A 19897-nucleotide genomic window follows, 5' to 3' on the forward strand; every position below is an offset into this window, starting at 1 on the left:
CTGTCTGCCCGCCCGGCCGTTCTTCTGACTTTCCGACTGCGTATCTGTCTATACGCGGGTTCCCCTCCCTCCAGTCCCACTGACTGCCTCTCCATCTCTCTCTCCCGCAGGTGTTTACACTTCCTGCTGCTGTGCTTCCAGGTACAGGTACGTGGGCTCCTGACTCTGACCTCCCCCCCACCCGCCCCTGTCTCCCGGTACGTGTCTACCCCCCCTCCCCCGGGCCGCGCCCCCTCCCTGTGCCCCACCCCTCCTGGGCGCTGAGCCCAGTGCACCTGTTCCCAGGGCGCGGAAGGGTGGCTCCGAATGCGCCCAGCGCGGGCCGGGGACCGGCCAAGGGCAAGGGGCTCTGTTGCGGGACTCAGGCTGGTGCGGGCTGCCACGGTCCCTGTCGGCTTCGGCAGGGAGAAGATGCTCGGAGCCGGCGGCCTCAGCCGCTACAATGTGCCCGGCTCCAAAATCCCCCCAGCCCCCCGCCCCCCCCCCCCGCCTCCCCGCCCGGCCCGTAGCCGGTGAGGAGTCAGGACGTAGGGATTTTCTCTGCCAACCGTCCCTTAACATCTCCGCTCGCTCTTCCAAACAAAAAGCCTCCTTTCAACCGAGTGGATTTGGAGTCCAGGGAGAAAGCTTCAGTTGTAAATTACTCTGTGGTTTCAAAGGCGTTTGCAGCATTGAGAGAAAGACAGAGAGAGAGGGAGAGAGAGAGAGAGAGAGAGATGTTGTGCTAGGAGGGGAGACTGGGGTGAGAGCGAGCAGAGTGGGGCGCCTGGGCCGAGGGACCACTGCCTGCGAGGCGGCTCCGGAACGGGCCGCGCTCCGCAACGCACACCCTTGCCCAAGGTAGTGCAGCCCTCAGCTGGTTCCCCGCCTCGCTCCCCGCTCGCTCGCTCTCCTGAATCAGAAGAGGGCTTGGCTCTCAGCCTGGAAAGCACTTGCTAAAATCTGATCTGTTACTTCAGCAGCTTTCAGACTCGGGAAGGTCTTGGCACGCAGACAGTTGGAACACTGGGGCTTCCAAAGCCGTGGAAATGAAGGAAAAGGGTTGGGGGGCGGGGGGAGGGAAAGAGAAGAGGGACTGAGGGAGCTGACTTCAGCCCCGATTAGAACCAGACCAGGCTGCCTCAGCTTGGAGGGGGGGCGCAAAGGGAAAGGGAATAGGAAGTGCCAGCTGCCCTAGCCCTCCACCACCTAGTGCTCTGACGGAGGCGCCCTAGGAGGAGCTGGGCTGGGGCCAAAAGAGATTATCTGCCCCTTCCCCCTCTGGGTTGAAGGCAGGTGTCCTCATAGGGTTCGAGAGGATGCTTGGGCCTTAGCTTTCTGGATTCCCGAGGTGCCCAGAGAGAGCACTGAGCAGGCAAAGTGGTGGTTCTCCCAGGTGTGTGTGTTGAGTGCTGTTGAGACTCACGGGTCTCTTGCGGAGGGCGGCGGCGGTGGTGGTGGTGAGTCTGCTTATCTCCCCTCCCACTCCTAAGAGAGAGCTGTTACCATCGGGATGGACATTGAGGTGAGGGCAACTAGTTGGGACTGGGGGCTGGAAGGATGGATGGACAGACTGATGGGTTCTTTCTTTCTGTTGGCCAGGCTGGGGTCCCCGGTGACTCCTTGAATCAATACAACTGGAGTCAGTAACTTAAGACTGGCCGTTTGCCAAAGCAGATGTGACCCTGTGTGGTTGCAGAGGGCAGGGTGGGGAATGGCTGGTGTCAGAGAGAGAGGCCAGTGCCAGGCATGGCCTGCTTGGTTTGCAGCTGAGTCCCCAAGCAGAGGGCAGGCCCCAGGGTCACCCCGGGGGACTGCTTGTCTGACCTGGGTGAGAACTCTTTTCCTGAGTGCTGAGCCTGGGTCCGGGGACGATGAAATGGGCATAAAGTAGAGAACTGGTTTCAGACTTTGTTGCCCAGGCCTCTTGTTGCCTGCTGCCTCTTGGTCCTTGAAGTGGGGCCCGGGAGGGGCTGCTGTGTGGTCTTTGTATTCTCGGGGGGGGGGGAGGGGGTGGGGGGGCGGAATGTGAAGGAGGGAACCTGGACTCTGCATCCCACCTCCACGTCCTGGCCAGAGCTAGAGCCAGCCTGTGGGGGGGAGGGGCGGGGAGGCGAAAGCTGGATGGGCCGTCTGGGTTCGGTCCATTGGGGTTATGCCTTCAAGCAGGTGAGGGAGCCTCCTCTCCCCGCCCCCTCCCCCACCTCCCCTTTCCTTTGCAGCCTTTCCCGTTGCAAACTGCCTTAGGACTGACTGATGTTTTTAACCCATGATCCATGCACCCTTAGGATATCTAAGGATGGGATTATGGGGGAGGGGTGGTCCCTGAAACACTGTGTGCAAAACGGTGCCCATATATGCAGTGTATGTGAGATGGTTCTCAGCTCCCCACAGATTTTTGAAAGCACCCATGATTGCTGAAAGATAAAGCAACGCTACCCTGGGGAGTTATAGACAATGTTGGCAGGCTCACATCCTCCTTTATGCTCGAGGGACAAGGTGGAGCGTTCGTTAGAGGTAAAGATGAGGGGTGGGACCCTTGTGCTAGTTGCGGGAGTCTGGAGTCTGCTCCCCACTGAGGTGATGGGCCAACACCGGGAGAGCAGCTACTTCCTGGACAGGGTGCATTTGGAGGGTGGTAATGAGAGTGCCCTTGGTGAGCAGGGCCCAGGGGAGGCTCCCTGCCCCGTAGGAAGGGCTCAGGGCTTTGCCATCCTGTGGACTGCGCCTGAACCCCAGCTCCATCTTTCCCTATATGTAGACCTCTGCGAGACTTAGCTTCATCATTTGTGACATGGGTGGCCCCGAGGATGAATGGTATACGATAGGCGTGGAAGAGGTTTTGCGAATTCTCATCCCCCAGGAGCACATTGCTCTGCTGGGAACTCTGTACACCTATGCCCTTCCTTCCCCCGCCTCCGTGTTTTGGGGAACTGGTCCAGTCCTAGCAACAGAGTTTCTGGGCTCCTCCCCTCTTTCCATCCATCATCAGCCATCAAACCCCAAATGGGCCCCTTGCCCCCAGCCACATTTCTGTGAACACAGTCAATGCCAGACACTGCCCTCACCGCCCCCCCCCCCCCCCCCCCCCGACAATGTGGTGAGCCCCGCCCTCCCCTGCCGGCAACCCTGGGAGCGGGAAGCTGGGAATTTAATAAAATCCCTTCTCCACACGACTTGGGACACCGTGGATAGCTCAAATCGGAAGAATTTTAAAAATTTCCAAGGGGAGCAAGCGGCGTGACCAGTAAATTGCTTTTCTGCACTTGGCTGAGCGCTGACAATGACACCGGGCTGGGCCTTTCACGCAGCTCGGCCGGCACCTGCCTGACATTGTTCCTGCCGCCAGGCTCGGCTAGGTCCTGGCCTTCCCCAGACAGGCCAGGCGTGAGGCGGGCCAGGGCAGGGGGGCCTTCCACTGGCCCCTCGGTCCCTCCCTCCCACAGCGCTGCTTCCTCTCTCACCGCACTTGCTCAAGTTTGGAAGTTTCCTTCCATGCCTTCTCTAAGGCTGACCACCCCCATGCCTGGCCTCTTCAGTGAGGTGTAGAACCTCTCTTCAAGCTTGCTAGGATGGGGAAGCCAGAGACAGAGTCCTTTGGGACTTGAAGAGGATGGGATGCTGTCCTATTGGATTGTACTTTTAATTTCTTGAAGAAGCCACCTCATCCATCCATTCGTCCATCCAGTCAGGTATTTGTTCATCAAATACTTGCTGGGAGCCTGCTTCTTGCTGCCCCTGGAACAAGACTAGTCCGTTCCTGGCCTCAAGGAGCTCCCAGTCTAGAGAGGGAGAGTGCCAGATAAACAGGAGTTCCTTCAGCCCCGCCCCTCCAGTCCCAGGCTGTGAAGCATTGAGAGGTAGGGAGCATCCTGCAGCCTGATGGGGGTAGGGACAGGGGAGGGGGCGGGGCGGGAGGGGGGAAGCCAAGGCTGGGGAGAAGTGACCTGGTTTGGTGAGAAAGTGCTACTTGTATGAATTTCCAAGTGGCTCTTGCATCAGGAAGTTCCTTTCATCCTTTCTACCATTCTACAAGGGAGACTGGAGTAGGAGGAACATTATCATATTCCTACCTCACAGATGGAGAAACTGAGGTACAGAGCGGGGAAGGGATTTTTCAAGGCCATGGCTAAGACCCAAGACTCTGAAATCAAGACCTTGTATCCTTTCCAGCACACCAGGCAGACTTTTTCAGAAACACTGCAGTTGTTCAGAAAGAATACTGATGGGGAAATGGAGTCTCAAGAGGCATGCTAGGGGCCCTTAGTGAGAGATCCGGTTGGATCCCCCTGATAGGATCCCTTATTAGGGGATGATCACAGAGTCCAGGTGGGCGTCTCTGTGGTTGAGGGCATCTGACTTGGTGTCTGCAGGCCCTGATCTTCCTGGAATGTTCTGGTGTAAAAGGGTTTCAGAGCCAGAGGTGGATGTTTTTGGGGGTGTAGCGGGGCCTGGAGGATTCAGCACTCTCCTTCCAGCTTCTTTCCCAGCATGGAGGGAGATGGGGGCACCCTGCCAGCCTTCCTGCAGCCCAGGTGTGTCACCTGCTCTGAGGCAAGGAGGTGGATTTTGAACATTTCTTGTGGTTGGTGCAGCCAATGTCCAGCAGGCTCTGGGCAGCGTGTCAGGGCCACAGCGTTGCCTCCTCCCAGCCCTGGGTGGCTGAGAGGGCACATTGGACCCCCAAAGGGAGATGGATGGGGAAAGGGAGAAGACTTTCTGTCCTCAGCAGGATCTTTTGGTTCTGACCTCGTCCTGTAGCAGGGAAGTGGTTGGTGTGGGAAATCAGGGTGTAGGCCCATCAGGGTAACAACTATACTGGTAGCTGCTGCCGGGTATTGCGGGCTCGTTCCGTGGCTGACGCTTTCTCACAGCATCTAGGCTGTGCCTCACAACCAGCCTGGAATTAGGGAATTCTACAGATGAAGAAAGTGAGGCTCAGAGGCATGAAATAATCTGCCTTTGGTTGCGCAGCAGGAAAGAGAGGCAGAGTGGGATTCAACTCTAGCTTGCCCACTCTAGGACCCAGGCTTATTAAACAGCACTTTAAAGGCTCTGGAATCTGCCAGGCTGGTTCAAAGAGTCGCTCTGTCTTGTCTTTGCTGTGTGACCCTGAACAAGTTACTTAACCTCCCTGGGTCTCAGCTTCTGCACGCATAAAATGGGAAGAAAACAACCAAGAAAACAGCTCCGACTTCCTAAGGGTGTGGAGCACGGAGAGTGCAGAACCCAGGGCTCTGAAATCTTGTCTGCCTTTCAAGACTTAGTCCCCGTGTCTCTTGTTCTGGGAGGACTCCCTTGGTTCCACCCCTCTGTCAGTGGATTAAGCTCCCCTCGCCCATGGCACTGCCACCTCCTGGTGACTGGGGAGAGGGAAGATGTTGTTTCCTTTCTGAGGGCCGGGGTTGTCTGATGAACATCTGTGTGCCCCGTATTTTGTGTTGGGTTGGGTTTCCTCCCTACTCACAAGGACCCATGGCTGAGCACTTAGGGAAGGGCAATGCCAAGGGCCCTGTCAGTGTGGCCCAGGCTGGAGGAGAGCCAGTGGGCCTCCGGAAGGGCTGAGGCCTGCTGTTGGCACCTTGGGTCTGACAGTAGGGATTTGTTCTGAAACATCAGTGTGTAAGCGGGCCCCTCAGGCTTTAGTCAGTCTTGCCGGTAGGGCCTGGGAGATGACTGGGTTTTGTTTGCTCCGACATCTAAACGGCATAAGGCCTCAGGCCCATTTAAAATGCTGCTATGCCAAGGATGGGGCCAAAGACGAGCCCCCCATAGGTCACAGAGCAGAAAGACTCTCAGGATGCCTGGGTTGGAGTCCTGGCTCTGTCACTGGCTCATTGTGTGCCTCAGTTTCTCCACCTGGGTATCAGTGAAGTGAGCTAGGCGGCTTCTGTGGTGCTTGAATGTGTGGGCTTTGGCATAGGAGAGACCTTGGTTTGAATCCTATCTGTGCTGCTGAGCAACTGTTCAGCAAATTTCTTAACCTTCCACCCTCTGCACCTTGGTTTTCCCCATCCGTATAATGGGGTAATGAAAGGTACCTACTTCTTAAGGGTTATGGTGAGGACTAAATAGGATAATGCACACAGAGTAGCTAGCACTGTGGTTGACACTCAGTAAATAATTGAGTAATAGTAATTGCTTGATCAATTATATGCTCTGTGTGTGTGTTAACATGCTGCAGTGTGCTGAAGAAAGCTAGGAAGGCTGTGCTTCTTGCATCGGTGACATCAGGCCCCCTCTAGTCTGAGCATAGATCTTGGATTTAGGTCTGAATTTTATCCTTATTGCACCACTCACAGGCTGTGTGCCCTTGGGAAAGATCCTTAACCTCTCTGAGTCTCTACCTCCTCGTCAGTTGAGAAATAGGAATAATAATACCATTCCTAGGGCCTGTTGGGAGGATTAATTGAAGCCATGTCTTGGACCTGGTATGCAGTAGGCATTCAATTATGGTGCTGCTCCTCATTAGCAATCAGCAAACACGGCTGGCCCTGGACTGGGTTTTGAGCGGGATGAAGAAGACATCTAAGGCTTCAGCTCTTTTCCTCCATGATCCCTGTGAAGAGATGGCAGGTGCTTTGGCAGCTTTGTTTACCACTCTCCCCATCCCCCCTCTGCCTTGGAACCTCTTAGCACTTTGTCATTGCTCTGTGACCCAGTGCGTTCTCTGCTGGGGCTCACAGGGATGTATAGGGGCTCAGGCTCTGGACGCAACCCACCTGGGTCATACCCCACCTCGGCCACTTGGTAGCTGCATGACTGAGTGAATTCTCGGCTTCTCTGTGGTTCACCTTTAATATAGGCATCGGGATGGACCCTCCCTCTTGGGGTTGCTATAGGGGGTGAACTGTGGTCACTTGGGGGGAAGCACTTGGCCCAGCACATGGCTCATTATAAGTGCTGAGTAACTGTGAGCTGCAGTGATACATTTGACTCTGGTGTGCCTAGAGGCCTGCTTGTCTGCCAGCTCCTGGTTCCTGGAAGTCAAAGGAGGCCTGGCCCATCCCATGGGCCCTGTGGCACCTGGCACGGACCTGGCATGCAGCATGAATGTCAGCAAGTGGAGGGGTGGGGAGAACAGCTTCTCTGAGGGCCGGGCATCTGTATGGAGCCCCCCAACCCTGTACCAGGTGTGGGGCACGGGGTGCTCAGGACCTGTCCCAGCCCTCAGGGATTTGAGAGAAATCTGAGGGATCTGTGCAGGGGGCAGGGGCCCAAGGGTGCAGAGGGTATTCTGATGAAGGGCCCTGAAACCAGACTCAGGGCAGGAGGATCTTGCCTGGGAAGGTGCGCCATTTGAATCTTGAAATAGGAACAAGCTGGGTGAAGACTCTGAGCGTCTCTCTCTGCGTGTGTGTGTGTGTGTGTGTGTGTGTGTGTGAAAAAGCCTTTGCAGGCACATGGACCATTTCTACATGGAGCAGGGAACAGCTTGATGTGCTCAGGGGACTCCAAGCAGTTTGGGATGGCTGGCGCATCAAGTTCAGGAATGGGGGTGATATAAAAGGCCATGGTGGGCATTGAATGCCAGAATAAAGGGCTTGTTTATTACCTTTTTGACATGCATGACCCCTCTCCCCACCCAGGGGCTTCAAGGGAGAGGGATTGGAAGGAAGGAGAAAAGGAGGAAAGAAGGGAGCATGGGTCTTTAGGAGTCCTGCCCCCTCCCTCAGGCTGGCTGCAGGGTTGACGGGCCGCGGCACCCATATTGACAATCTGTACAGAGCAGGCTGATGTATGGGGAGGAGGAGCTCCCGGTCAGCGCCTTGGGTGGCAGCACCCCCCTCCCATGCTGATGGCTCAGCCCTGCCAATCAATACATTGACAGCCCCAGGAGCTTAATGGACAGGTTGGGGGGGGGGGAAGGGCCCTTTGGAGCATCACTCTGCCCTGGCTGGGATGGATGTGGGGAGTGTGACAGAAGAGAGGGGAGGAACCTGGGGCTAAGTGGTGACTGGGGGCATCAGTCTGAGTGAACCAAGCTCCGATTCAGGGGTGGGCCCAGCCTCCCTCCTCCGCTTTCTGTCCAGGGGTGTCAGCTAGGGGAAACTGATGGACTCCGGAGCCAGAGGTGGGTTCAGTTCTTGGCCGCATCAGTTTCTGTACAACTTAGGCAAATCCCTTAGCCTCTCTGTGTCTCCCTTTATCATGGGGATGGTAATCGTTCTGACCTGCCCGGGTCCGGCGAGGAGCGAGGAGATAGTGCCTGGAAAGTGCTTAGCTTGGACCCTGGCACTGAGCGAACGCCCACTAAGTGGGAGCCAGCGTTAGTTTTGTGCTCAACGACAGTAATAATCCACGGAGCACTATGACTGGCATCAACTCCTGGGCCTGAGTCCAGGCTTGCTCTTGAGGAAGAGTTTGGGAGCTGCATTTCAGGGTGGAGGGGGTGCTGACTCTACAAGGGGCCACTCCTAGAATGGGGTGCAGGTCTCAGGTTTGAATCCAGAATTTGGAGAAGCTCTGAAAGCCCTTGGCATGGCTGGCCCCAGTGCTGCTTCTGGAGGGGGAGGCAGGCAGTGGTGGAATGTGGCGGGAAGTCTGTGGGCTGCCTCTCCTGGGACCAGGGAGACCCTCCCTTTCTGGGCAGGCTGCCTGGAGACAGGGGCGCGGATTCTCTGAAGCCTCGAGGATGGTACCTGGGCGGGAGGGGCAGTCTGACCCCTTCCTCCTCTCTTGGGTAGGGGGTGAGCTCAAGGCCTCAGTCCTGTCATGTTTAATCCTCCACCTCAGTCCCTGCCCCACATATGGCTTGTGGCCGGAGCCAATAACTTTCCTGAATGGGGGAAAGGAGGTGGGTGACAGAGAGAAGGGAGACTAGAGCGGGAGAGGGTGAAGAGATGGGGAGCAGAGGTTCTAGGCTGAGCTGGATTCGAATCTTGATTCTTTTTTGCACCAATTTTGTGCCTTTGGATAAGCAATGTAACCTCTCTGAGCCTCAGTCTCCTCATCTGTAAAATGGGGATAATAATCATACCAACTCATAGGGCTGCTCTGGGGATGACGTAAGATAAGTTACTTAAGGTACTTCTTAGTACGGAGAACATGCTCCGTAAGTAGTGACTGTTTAGAAAATAAGAAAAAAGAAAAAGAAAAAAAAAGTGGCTCTTCTTACTTATGTTTTTCTGAGATAAATAACTGTAAACAATCTAATTCTGCTGATGAGAAAACTGAGGGTTAAAGAAATCAAGTAAGTTGGTGATTTTGGGGTGGAGCCAGGTCACACCCGAGGTCAGCGAGTGCTATTGTTGAATGTGTGTGGTGTGGGTGTGCTGATGTAACGTGTGTATTAGGTGATGTGTGATGTGGCAGATGTTGGTGTGAGGCGGGCCCAGGAAGAAATAGGAAGCCACTTCAGACATGACTTCAGAGCCAGGAGTGGATGGGTGAGGTTGAAACCTTCGGTCAGAGGGAGCAACTGTGGCTATTGGATTCCCCGGCGGGAGGGGGAACCTGGGTTGACGTCTGGAAGTTGGCCCTGGGGTTGGAGTGGGGCTCACCCCAACCTCTTTTCATCGCACGGTAGTTTCCCCCCAAGGTGCCTAAGAGAGGAGGCTTGGAAGCTAGGCGGGGGCTGGATGGTAAAGGACCACATGCGGGCACTGTGCAATGGGTAGTGGGGAGCCAGGCAGATTTGGGAGCAGGAAAACCCCTCACCTCGTGCACTGGAGCCTGAGACTGCAGGCGGAAGGTGGCGGGCTCTGTCCCGCTAAGCACCACGTCCGTGCTGGGATCTCGGGGGACAGTTGGACCCGTTGGGCCCTTGCAGCCCCCCTGTGCAATTCCTGGGTCAGGGAGTGAATATTTCCACCAGAGCGCAAGCCCCTCAGAGAAGGGGTGGGTCCCCCTGGGGGGTAACAGGGGTCTCAGCCAGGCTGCAGGGGGACCCCACTGTAGGCTACCCTGCTGCGGGAAAAGCTATCTCAACCTCAAAGATAATCCGTGAGTATGGGGTGGGGGAAGGAGAGCCTTTTGTAAGGCACCTTGCTCTGCCCCAGGAGACACCCTGGAGCAGTGCCAGCCCTGCTCGCCTTGCGAGAGCCGCAGCATTTTGATTTTTGTCACACTGCAGCTTTTCAGTGCCCCTGATGATTATGCACCTGGATGGGTGTAGAGAGCAGCTCTGACTGTTCTAGGAAGTGCTGGAAGACAGGCCCCCTCTTGGGCAGCGAGGCCAAGTAGCAGGAAAGGAGGAGTGAGAGGATGTTCCTGAGCGGCCCCGCTCTGCATGTGCTCTGCAGGCAGGCCCCGGAGCTCTGTGGCCCAGGAGCTCGGTGGCCCCGGAGAGGTGCCTCAGAGGTCCAGTCTGTGAAATGCACTCTAACTGGTGCCTACCTCCCCGGGGGCTTAAGGAATTTGACGAGGTACCATGTCTTGAGGGCTTCTTAGCAGAGTGCCTGGAACAGACGAAAGCTTAGCAATTGATGGCTTTAAAAACCCTCTCTTGGGCACTCTGCTCATAGTAAGTGATGGGGCTGATTTTGGCTGCCAGATTTTCCTCATCCTAGCCACAGTTATTTAGCAAACATTTGCCAGGTGCCTTCTGGGGGCAGAGCTGGAGGTTCAGGGATGAACCAGGCAAACTGGACTCTGGAGACAGTACGCCATTGCAGTAGTGTCCGGAGGCTGTAAGCCAGCCTGAGGTCGGAGGGCAGGAAGTACTTCCAGAGGAGGTACCTGAGGGCAGGTGTCATCTGGGCAGAGGGGCTGTGCAAAGACCTGGAGTCCCCCAGAGGTCTTGCCCAGGAAGCCCAGGGGTCTTCCTGCCTTTTCAAAAGGACGGACTCTGTTTCCATGTCCGATGCCACCCCTGTTACTGCCCTCGGGATTGATGTGCCCACAGAGTATGGCTTAAATGGTGGAAGCTGGGCAAGATGGATGATTCCCCCGCATCCTGGGGAAGGGCCACTGGGTAGCCCCTGCTGACCCTGGGTCACCCATGCTGCCTCTGTCCAGCGGGCCAGGGAGAAAATCGTTAATGGGAGGCTGGCTTCTCTAGGCTGGTCCCCTAGGGGACCTGGGGTGAAGAGATTGGTTTGACCTCTGGTCAATAAGGTCTCCTGTGAGCAGGAGGAGATCTGGAGGACAGGGAGGGAGGCCGGAGGCCTGGCCTTGGGGGAGGGGACAGGGCCAGGCCACCTCGGGAAGTCATTCCAGGAAGGTTGAGGGCCACGGGCGGGGGTTCTTCAGGACACATGCCCTGTGCCAGCCCAGGTGTGGGCCTCAGGGGGCACTGGAGCTCTATCCTCCCTAAGCATTAGGCTGTGAAATGAAGCAAGTCCCAGGTGTGAGATTGGGCTGTGAACGGGCTGGCCATTTAGGGTAGTGGAAGTGAAGAGTGTGCACTCTTGGTGCACCAGCAGCCAGGCCCTGCGCCACCGGGCTGTGCAGCTCAAAGCAACCGACTTAACTTTTCTGAGCCTTAGTTTCTACATCTGTTAAATGGGGGTGATAAGCGTTCCCATGTTCTAGGGTTGTCGGGATGATCAAAAACAATAACATCTTCCCAAACTGTAATCTGAGCAGCAGAAGTGCCTCGTCTCGAAGGATGTGAGAGTGTGATCCACTTGTGTCCTGGGGAGGCTTCTGTTTGCAGGGCTTCACCAAGAGCCTCTTAAAGGGCTCCCTTGTATCCTCTCAGTAGTTATTTATGTCTGCTGAGCACTTAAATCTGTACCAGGCAACTGTTCTAAGACTATATGTTTAATATTCACAGCAACCCACAAGGTGGGTGCCATTGTCACCACTCTCAGTAACTTGCCTGGGGACCCTTAGCTAGGGAGTGGCTAACCCTGGGTTTTTTTTTTTTTTGTTTTTTGTTTTTAAGAGTATAGTTGATTTACAATGTTGCATTAATTTCTGCTGTACAGCAAAGTGTATCAGTTATACATATACATATATCCACCCTTTTTTAGATTCTTTTCACATATAGGTCATTACAGAGTATTGAGAAGAGTTCCCTGTGCTATACAGTAGGTCCTTATTAGTTATCTATTTTATATATAGTGGTGTGTATATGTCAATCCTGGTCTCCCAATTTATCCCCCCGCCCCTTTCCCCCGTGGTAACCATAAGTTTGTTTTCTACATCTGTAACTCTATTTATCTTTTGTAAGTAAGTTCCTTTGTACCATTTTTTAGATTCCACGTATAAGTGATATCATATGATATTTGTCTTTCTCTGTCTGACTTATTTCACTCAGTATGACATTCTCTAGGTCCATCCATGTTGCTGCAAATGGTATTATTTCATTCTTTTTTATGGCTGAGTAATAGTCCATTGTATATATATGAACCACATCTTCTTTATTCATTCCTCTGTTGATGGACATTTAGGTTGCTTTCATGTCCTGGCTATTGTAGATAGTGCTGCAGTGAACGCTGTGGTGCAAGTATCACTTCGAATTATGGTCTTCTCTGGATATATGCTCAGGACTGGGTTTTGAACCTGGATCCTGCTCCCCACTGTACGGGTGAGACAGGTGGGGCCCACTTAGGTGGAGCTGAAAGCGGCGCCTTGGGGCCACATGGCCTGGGGCTAACTCTGCCATTGCCTGCTCTGTGACCTTGTTGGTTCAGCTTCGGAGCCTCAGTTTCCTCATCTGTAATGTGGCATAATGTTTCCACCCTGAGGATGATAGTGAAAGTTCAATAATGTGGTGCAGGTGAAGTGCCTGTGGAGCCTAGGCTGGGATTGGAGGACATGTGCAGGTCAGTGGGGGGACAGAGACCCTGGCCTGGGCATGGGGTGTAGCAATGAGGAAAAATGGTCCCTACTCTGGAGAGCTCACAGCTGAGGGCTGAGACAGATGCTTGGGCAGCCCCAGTTCCAACAGCCCCATCATGGGCTGAGTGGGGTCATGCTCTTGTGGGAATGGGGTCCTGCAAGCCTAGCGTGCCTAGAACAAACCCAGAACGCTGTCTGGACTTCAAGAATTGTTCAGCTTTCTGGTTAAGATGGGCTGGGACAGGCATACAATTATCAGGGCATAGGAAAACCTAATTTAATGCTAAATGGGATGACAGACTCCAGATCTTTTCAATGTTCACTTGTTCATTCATACATTTGACAAATGTTTGAGTTCCTACTATGCTGTGTGCTGGGGATATAGCAGCAAACAAGTGGGGGAGACAGACAAAAACTAGGTAAAGAGATGTTATGTCAGGCTGATCAATGCTAGAAAGAAAATCAAAGCATGGTAGAGAGATGAGGAGTGACAGAAGTGGGGGCTGCCTCAGAGAAGCAGTCAAGGAAGTCCTGTCTCAGGACGTGACATGTGAGCAGAGGCTCGAATGAATTAGAGGAGCCAGAGTGCAAAAATCTGGGAAAGAGCACTGAAGCAGAGGGAAGAGCAAGTGCAAAGGCCCTGAGGCCTGTGTGTACTTTGTGTTTGGAATGCTCAGAGCCCTAATAAGACAGCCAGTGTAACTGGTGGGGAGGGAGTGGTAGAAGATGAAGGTGGAAAGCAGCTGGGGGCTCATCTTGCAGGGCCCTGAGACCCTGGTGGGGACATTTATCTAAATGCGATGGGAAGCCCTGGAGAGTTTGGAGGGGAGGGTTACACAAGGTGTTTGGGTTTGGTGGAAGATGGACTACCAGGGGGAAAGAGTAGAAGCAGGAGGCTGGTGAGGAGGTGGGTGCAAGTTGTCTAGGTGAGAGGCCGTGTTCAGGGAAAGGAGACGGGAGAGATACGTGCTGGCGTAGCCAGAGGCGGCTTCCTGGAGAGTGTGGTCAGACATGAGCTAAACCTCCAGGGATACAGGGAATTTTGATGAGAGATGCTAAGCAAAGGCTTCTCCACGAGGGGCTAGGGATGTGGGCAAATGCTTGGTGGTGGAGGCGAGCATGAGGACACTTGGGGTGTGGAGAGGAGACCGCCCCCAGCATCAGCTCCAGGGGGAGAAGTGACAGTGGGCTCTGGTTCATTCGTTCCCAGGAAGAAATTTGCCAGGTCTCCTTCCTTCCCCGCTGAGGACCTAAACAGGAGTTATATGCCCCCCATCCATTTCCCATCTCCATATTGATTTTGGTGCTTTTCTTCCCATTTGCTCACTGTATCCTAACAGCCACCCTGGGGTGTAGTCAGGCCGGAGGCTCTGCTCCACTGTTTTACTGGGGAAGAACCTGAGGCAGAACAAACCATGGGCCCAAGGTCACATGGCAAACTCCGCTCCATACTTCTTGCTTTAATTTGGGGGTGTGGTGGAAAGATAGCAAACTTTGCTGTCAAATAGACCTAGACCTGATTCTTAGCTTTGCTGCTTCCTGGCTGGGCCACCTTGGGCAACTTGCCTCATCTTTCTGAGCCTCAGTTGCCTCATCTGTGAAATGGGGGTGATAACAGGGCAATCATGAGCATGTGCTGATGCCTGACCCAGAGCTGGCGTAGAGGAGACCCTGGCTCTTTGTTGTGAATGTGGTTCCTGCACGCAGGGACTCTGGACTTCCAGGGTAGCTCACTGTCACCCCTTTCCCTGCTCAGGTGCTGGTGGCCGAGGAGAACGTGGACTTCCGCATCCACGTGGAGAACCAGACGCGGGCTCGGGACGATGTGAGCCGTAAGCAGCTGCGGCTGTACCAGCTCTACAGCCGGACCAGCGGGAAGCACATTCAGGTCCTGGGCCGTAGGATCAGCGCCCGCGGCGAGGACGGGGACAAGTATGGTAAGTGTCAACCCCCTCCTCCCCGACCATGTACACATTCTTCCCGGCCTCTGAGACCTCAGGTTCAAATCCCAGCTCTGCCGTGTCCTGGCTGTGTGATCTTGCACCTGGCGCTGAGCCTTTCTGGGCCTCAGTTTCCTCATCTGTAAAATGGGGATGCAGTAGTGCATCCCTGAGAGCCTTATTGGGAGTAGTAACTGAAGACATGAATAAAGCATGCTCTTGCTGGTAAATGTCCCATAAATGCCAGTCGTCATGGGTATCCGTGGCAACCTGCTCCCCACGGCATTGCTTCCCCAGGTTCAGATGCTCGGAGGGGTGGGAGCCTCTGGGGCACGCGTTTTGGATGCTAGTGGTGGTGGTGGAAATTGGCCTGGTGTGAGTGTGTGTGCGCATACGTGCATATGTGTGTGAGAGTGTGTGCATGTGCACGGGGACAGGCCTGTGTGTGTGTGCTCTGTGGGCTTGAGCTTGTGCACCTATGCACAAGGGCCATGGTCCCCATGACCTGCCCTTGACCCTGGAACTGCCCAGCTCTCTTCTGGGGTGTTTAGGAAGCATCACCTGCCCCAAGCTGCCTCTGCAAAGGGGCTGGGAGGAGTGAAATAACCCTGACTCCCTTCCCTCCCTAAGCCTCCAACCCACAAAGACCCTCAGCAGTGAGTGAAGCAGGCAGGACTCCTCCCTCCCAGAGCCTGGAGGGGATTTAGGGGCCAGACTCTGAGCAAATACTGACCACACCTCCATCGCTTCCTACCTTCTCAGGCCCAGGTTCTGGGAGGTGTCCCAGGCCCCAGCCTTGGGTTGGGGGGAGCTGGGGCTGTAGGTGGCCACAGTACGTGCGTGCATGCGGCCGAGCCTGCTGGCCTGGGCTTCTCTGAGATGATGCTCTGCCTGCCCGCCAGCCCCTGCCCATTGCAGTCAAGACATGACAACAAGACAAATAATTTCTTGGATCTTTTATCTTGGACACCATTTATTTTCCCTCAGCCCCGGGGCAGGACTGACCTCATGGTAGGGCCCAAGTGTGGCAGCTGCACCGTCACTGGGGGCTGGGCCAGGCCGGGCTGGGCAGGGCTGGGCCACGCTGGGCTCCTGCTTCTCCAGGCCAGCTGCCTCCCTTCCCTTCTCCTGCCCCATCACTCTTTACTGCCTCCATCCCTCCCTCCCTCCCTCGTCCCCCTTCTTCCTTTCTCAGTCTGGCTGCTTCTCCTTTTATCTGGGCATCTCTCTCTCTGAGTCCTTCTCCCCTCCTTCTGGTTGTTTCTCTCTGTCTCTCTGTCTCCCCACTCCTCACCACGTCTGTCTTTCTCCCTGCTTCCCTCCCTCCGACCACAGCTTTCCGTCCCTCCTCCCCACCTCTCCCAGGCCCTCTGCTGGCCGCCTCTCTGGGGCCTCGTCTCTCTGTGCCCCCCCTCCGTGGACGCCTGGCTGTGCTGGGCAGACCCAGGTGCTGGTTTTCCCTGGGATCTGCTGTCCAGTTGCTGCCAGGGAAGGGGCAGCTGGCTGGCTGGGGCGGGAGGGAGGTGCCCTCCTGGGGAGTCCCCGGAGCTCTGGCTGGCCCCTCCAGGCTGGGAGAGTACAGGGGGGTCAGACTCTGGTCTGAACCATCTGTCCAGGCTCTGAGATAGGAGTCGAGAGCTTGGGAGGGAGAGGAGGCCGGGAATGGCCGGCCCCTCCCTCCAGAAGCCACTTGTCCTCTCATTTCCTCTGCCTGGACTGCAGACTCAGGGGGTCTCACCTGCTGTGTAACCTTGCCTTCTCTGAGCCTCAGTTTCCCTCTGTACATTACAAGGGCTGGACTAGAGCAGGGCTTCTTAAACACTAACATGCGTCGGAATCACTGAGGGTTCTTGTTAAAATGCTGATGTTGATTCAGAGGGTCTGGGTTGGGGCCTTGAGCTCTGCATGTCTAACAAGAGCCCTGGTGGTGCTGGGGGACCACCCCTGGAGTATCCAGGGACTCGCCCATCTTGGCTTCTCCTCCAGCTCCACAAACTCTAGATTTAATGATTCTCTGTCAAGGAATATGTTTATCACTCCTCCAATCCCCCAACACCCAGGGCAGCCAGGGGCCTTGCTGGCCGCTGAGGCTGCTCTATTTAAATGTCGCATTAGAAACGCAGATGAGGCGAAGGGATCCCATCTGTGAGCCCTGGGAGAGGAAGTGAGACAATGGAGCCAATTGAGGCTTCCAATCTAGATAATCAATACAAATATTATTGGGAGGGTGATTTATGTGGCCAAGCCGGGCAGGAGGATGGGGCTGTGTTAGAAGCCTGCCCTGCCTGTGGGGGAGGGGCAGCCAGTAGGCCTCAGTCAGGCCAGGGGGCCCAGGATGGTCTGAGAACCTGCTCCCTCCTTCTCAGGGCTCCATCCAGCTGAAGGAATGGTGTCTTCTGAGACTTGCATTCATACACAGTTAGAATGCAGTCTGGGAATTTCAGCAAACACCAAGTATAAACAATCCCTATAAATGCCTGGAGTCTGGAATCCCCAGAAATGCCCGGAATCTCAGATTTGAGTCTGTAAAACACTCAGAATCTCAGATTTGACAGCGTCCCGAGGCGCTGGACCCCACAGGCAGGTAGGTGCAAGATGCAGGCCCACCTTTGTCTGGGTGCCCTGCCCAGGAGCTCTTGGCCGGCTTTGCAGCAGTGAGCAGCCTTCGGTGCAATCTGCATATAGATGTCAGCCAGGCTTCTACACCAGGCTGTTCTGCAAGAGTTTCTCCCCATGGCTCCCTGAGGCTTTCCCAGAGCACTCTGAGGGCCCTGAGGTTGGCTGTTCCAGGAATGCAGGACTTTCTTAGCTTTAGGTTCGGCTCTGGAGGGAGAGGTATGCTGGCCAGGGGGCTAAAGGCTTAGGTAGTGGGACACCTGGCAGGCCAGGAACTGGGGGAGGGCCACCCTGCCCACTCAGGATTATTACATCAGCCCCTCCCCTTCCTGCCCTTGGTCCTGGTCACCTTTGTCCTGCAGGTAGTTGCCACCTTGAAGAAACAGCACTGGGCCAGGAGGCAGGACCCCTGGGTTCCAGTGGCAGCTCGGTCGCTGAGCAGCCCCCAGTGCTGGGGACAAGCATGTCTGGCTCTGGGCCTAGTTTCTTCACCTGCCAAGCAAGGATGAGAAGGCCCCACTCTACCTGCCTCCAAGGTTGATGCCCTTCAGCTGGGATGTGGAGGTGTCAGCACCCCCTGGCTACAGGAAGCAGGGCTGCTGGGTGGTGGGACTTGAGTCTCAGCAGAGGAGCACCTGGGGTCAGCTGAGCCAGCCCTCAGGGAGGCGGAGGGGCCCCAGCATCAGGGATGGAGGTGTGGGAGCAACTCTGCTTTTATAAGCCACGTGGTTGGATCTTCCTGCCTATTTTCATTTGCAGAAAAGGGCTCCTCTACTTGATTAAGAAAAAATGCCCAGAACACCCAAGGTTTTGCAGTAGGTTTTCCAGCCTCCCAGGACTGACAGTGCCCAGAACAACCCCGAGCAGGCCTCCGGAGGGGCTGTGATAGCCAGGGAGGTGGTCTTTTGAGAGGGTGGGCATGTGGACTCTGGAGTCGGATGGAATTGGAATCTCAGTTCCACCACTTACGAGCTGGAGACCTTAGGTGTGTGTTAGCCTTTCTGATCCTGTTTACTCTTTTGTAAAATGGGGTAATTGAAATGAGAGAATATCTTATTCTCAAAGAGTATATGATTATTAAAGCAAGAATATTCATAATAACCATCTGATGGCTGGATGTGGAAGGGTATCTGGACCCTTCTATTGCGTGCGGTCCGGTCTCTCAGTTCACACCTGGTCCCTCCCTCACTGGGCGATACAGCGGTGAGTGAGACAACCCAGGCCCAACCCTCAAGGAGCTCCCAGGCAAGAGCCCCTTCTCCTTTCTAGGGGCTGACTCTGAGTAGGAAGAGCCTGGGCCCCTCACTCTCTGTGTCCCCTTGGGCGCTTTCCATCCCCTCCCTGCACCAGTGGGTTTCCTCACAATTGTGGGAAGGCACGGGCAGGGCACGGAGTTTGTACTGTGTGGGCTTGTTCCAGTTAGGCATGGATTAGTCTGTGATTCCAGCTGTGTCACCACTGCTCAGGGTCACAGGGAGTCAGCCTGCCCCAGCATGGGCTCTGCCCCTCTAGGCAGCTCCCCCGCTCACCCTTGCCCCTCTGAGAACGTGAGCTCCTTGAAAGCAGTGACCTTTCTGCCTGTCTGCATGTCTGAAAGCAGGCCCCCCTTAAAGGTTACTGGATAAATGAATAAAATAATTACGGGGCCACGCAAAGCACAATCAGGGGCTGACTTGCGTGACTCACCTAGGAAAGTATGTGGGGTCTTCCAGGGCTTTTGCTGGAAGTGGGAGGGGGCCCTCCGGTCCCCATTTCTCTCATTCTGGTACCTGCTGCAGGGCTGTGCTGGAGCAAGGAGCCAGGTCCTTTGGGCTGGCTGGTGTGGCTGAGGCAGCAGAGACTCTTTTCTCTGAGTGTGACGACCCACAGTCCATTCTCCATACCACAGTCCAAAATGTGAGACTGTGTCACTCCGTTAGTCAAAGGCTCTCAGCTCATTTAGAATGCAATCCAAGTCCTTGGATCGGCAGGAAGGCCTGGTGTAGCCTGACTCCTGACTAGCACCCTAACGTCGGGCTCCACTGCCCCGTCCTTGCCCACTCTGCTCCAGCCCCAGCGAGCTTCCTGCCGCCCTTGGAACATGCCAAGCATGTCCCCAGCTAAGGGCCTTTGCTGTGTCCTCAGCCTGGGGATGCCCTTCTCCCAGATGTCCCCATGGCTTTTGCTCCCTCGCCTGACTCAGACTACTGTTCAGTTGTCCCCTTATCAGGGAATTCCTGTCTCTGTCCCGTCGTGGGTATGTTTCTCTTCCTAGCACTTACTGCTACCTGAGGTTCTGGTATGTATTTAGTTATTCGCTCTCTGTGTCTCCTGTTACAGTGCAAACTGTAAGGCTAGGCGGCTTCTGTCTATTGTGGTCACTGCTGTATCCCCTGCACAGAGCCAGCCACAAACAACGGTTCAATACATGCTTGGGCCAGTGAATACATGGGTGACCCATGTGTGCGCCCGGGAGTGTAGACGGGACCACTCCCCCGGGGCGGGGGCAAGTGCCTGGCACAGAGCCCAGCACACAGTAGGTACCTGGGGAATCCGTGCTCCCTCCCTCCTCTTCTCCTGTCCTCCTCTCCCGTCCTTCCTTCCAGCCAGCCTTGCATCTTACAGCAAGGATACAGTGAGCGACAGGACCAGCT

General features: G+C 55.2%; 1 protein-coding gene across 1 annotated transcript in view; it reads left to right on the forward strand.

Moving 5' to 3' along the window:
- The window catches only part of FGF18 (fibroblast growth factor 18), a 34283-nt gene that overhangs the window by 669 nt on the left and 13717 nt on the right, over positions 1 to 19897 (forward strand). Inside the window, exons 2-3 of the mRNA XM_068534621.1 lie at positions 111 to 147; positions 14465 to 14645. Of these exons, the coding sequence (XP_068390722.1) occupies positions 111 to 147; positions 14465 to 14645 (218 nt within the window). The remainder of the gene's footprint in view (positions 1 to 110; positions 148 to 14464; positions 14646 to 19897) is intronic.

Source organism: Eschrichtius robustus, chromosome 2 (assembly GCF_028021215.1).
Source record: "Eschrichtius robustus isolate mEscRob2 chromosome 2, mEscRob2.pri, whole genome shotgun sequence".
NCBI classification, from domain to species: Eukaryota; Metazoa; Chordata; class Mammalia; order Artiodactyla; family Eschrichtiidae; genus Eschrichtius; species Eschrichtius robustus.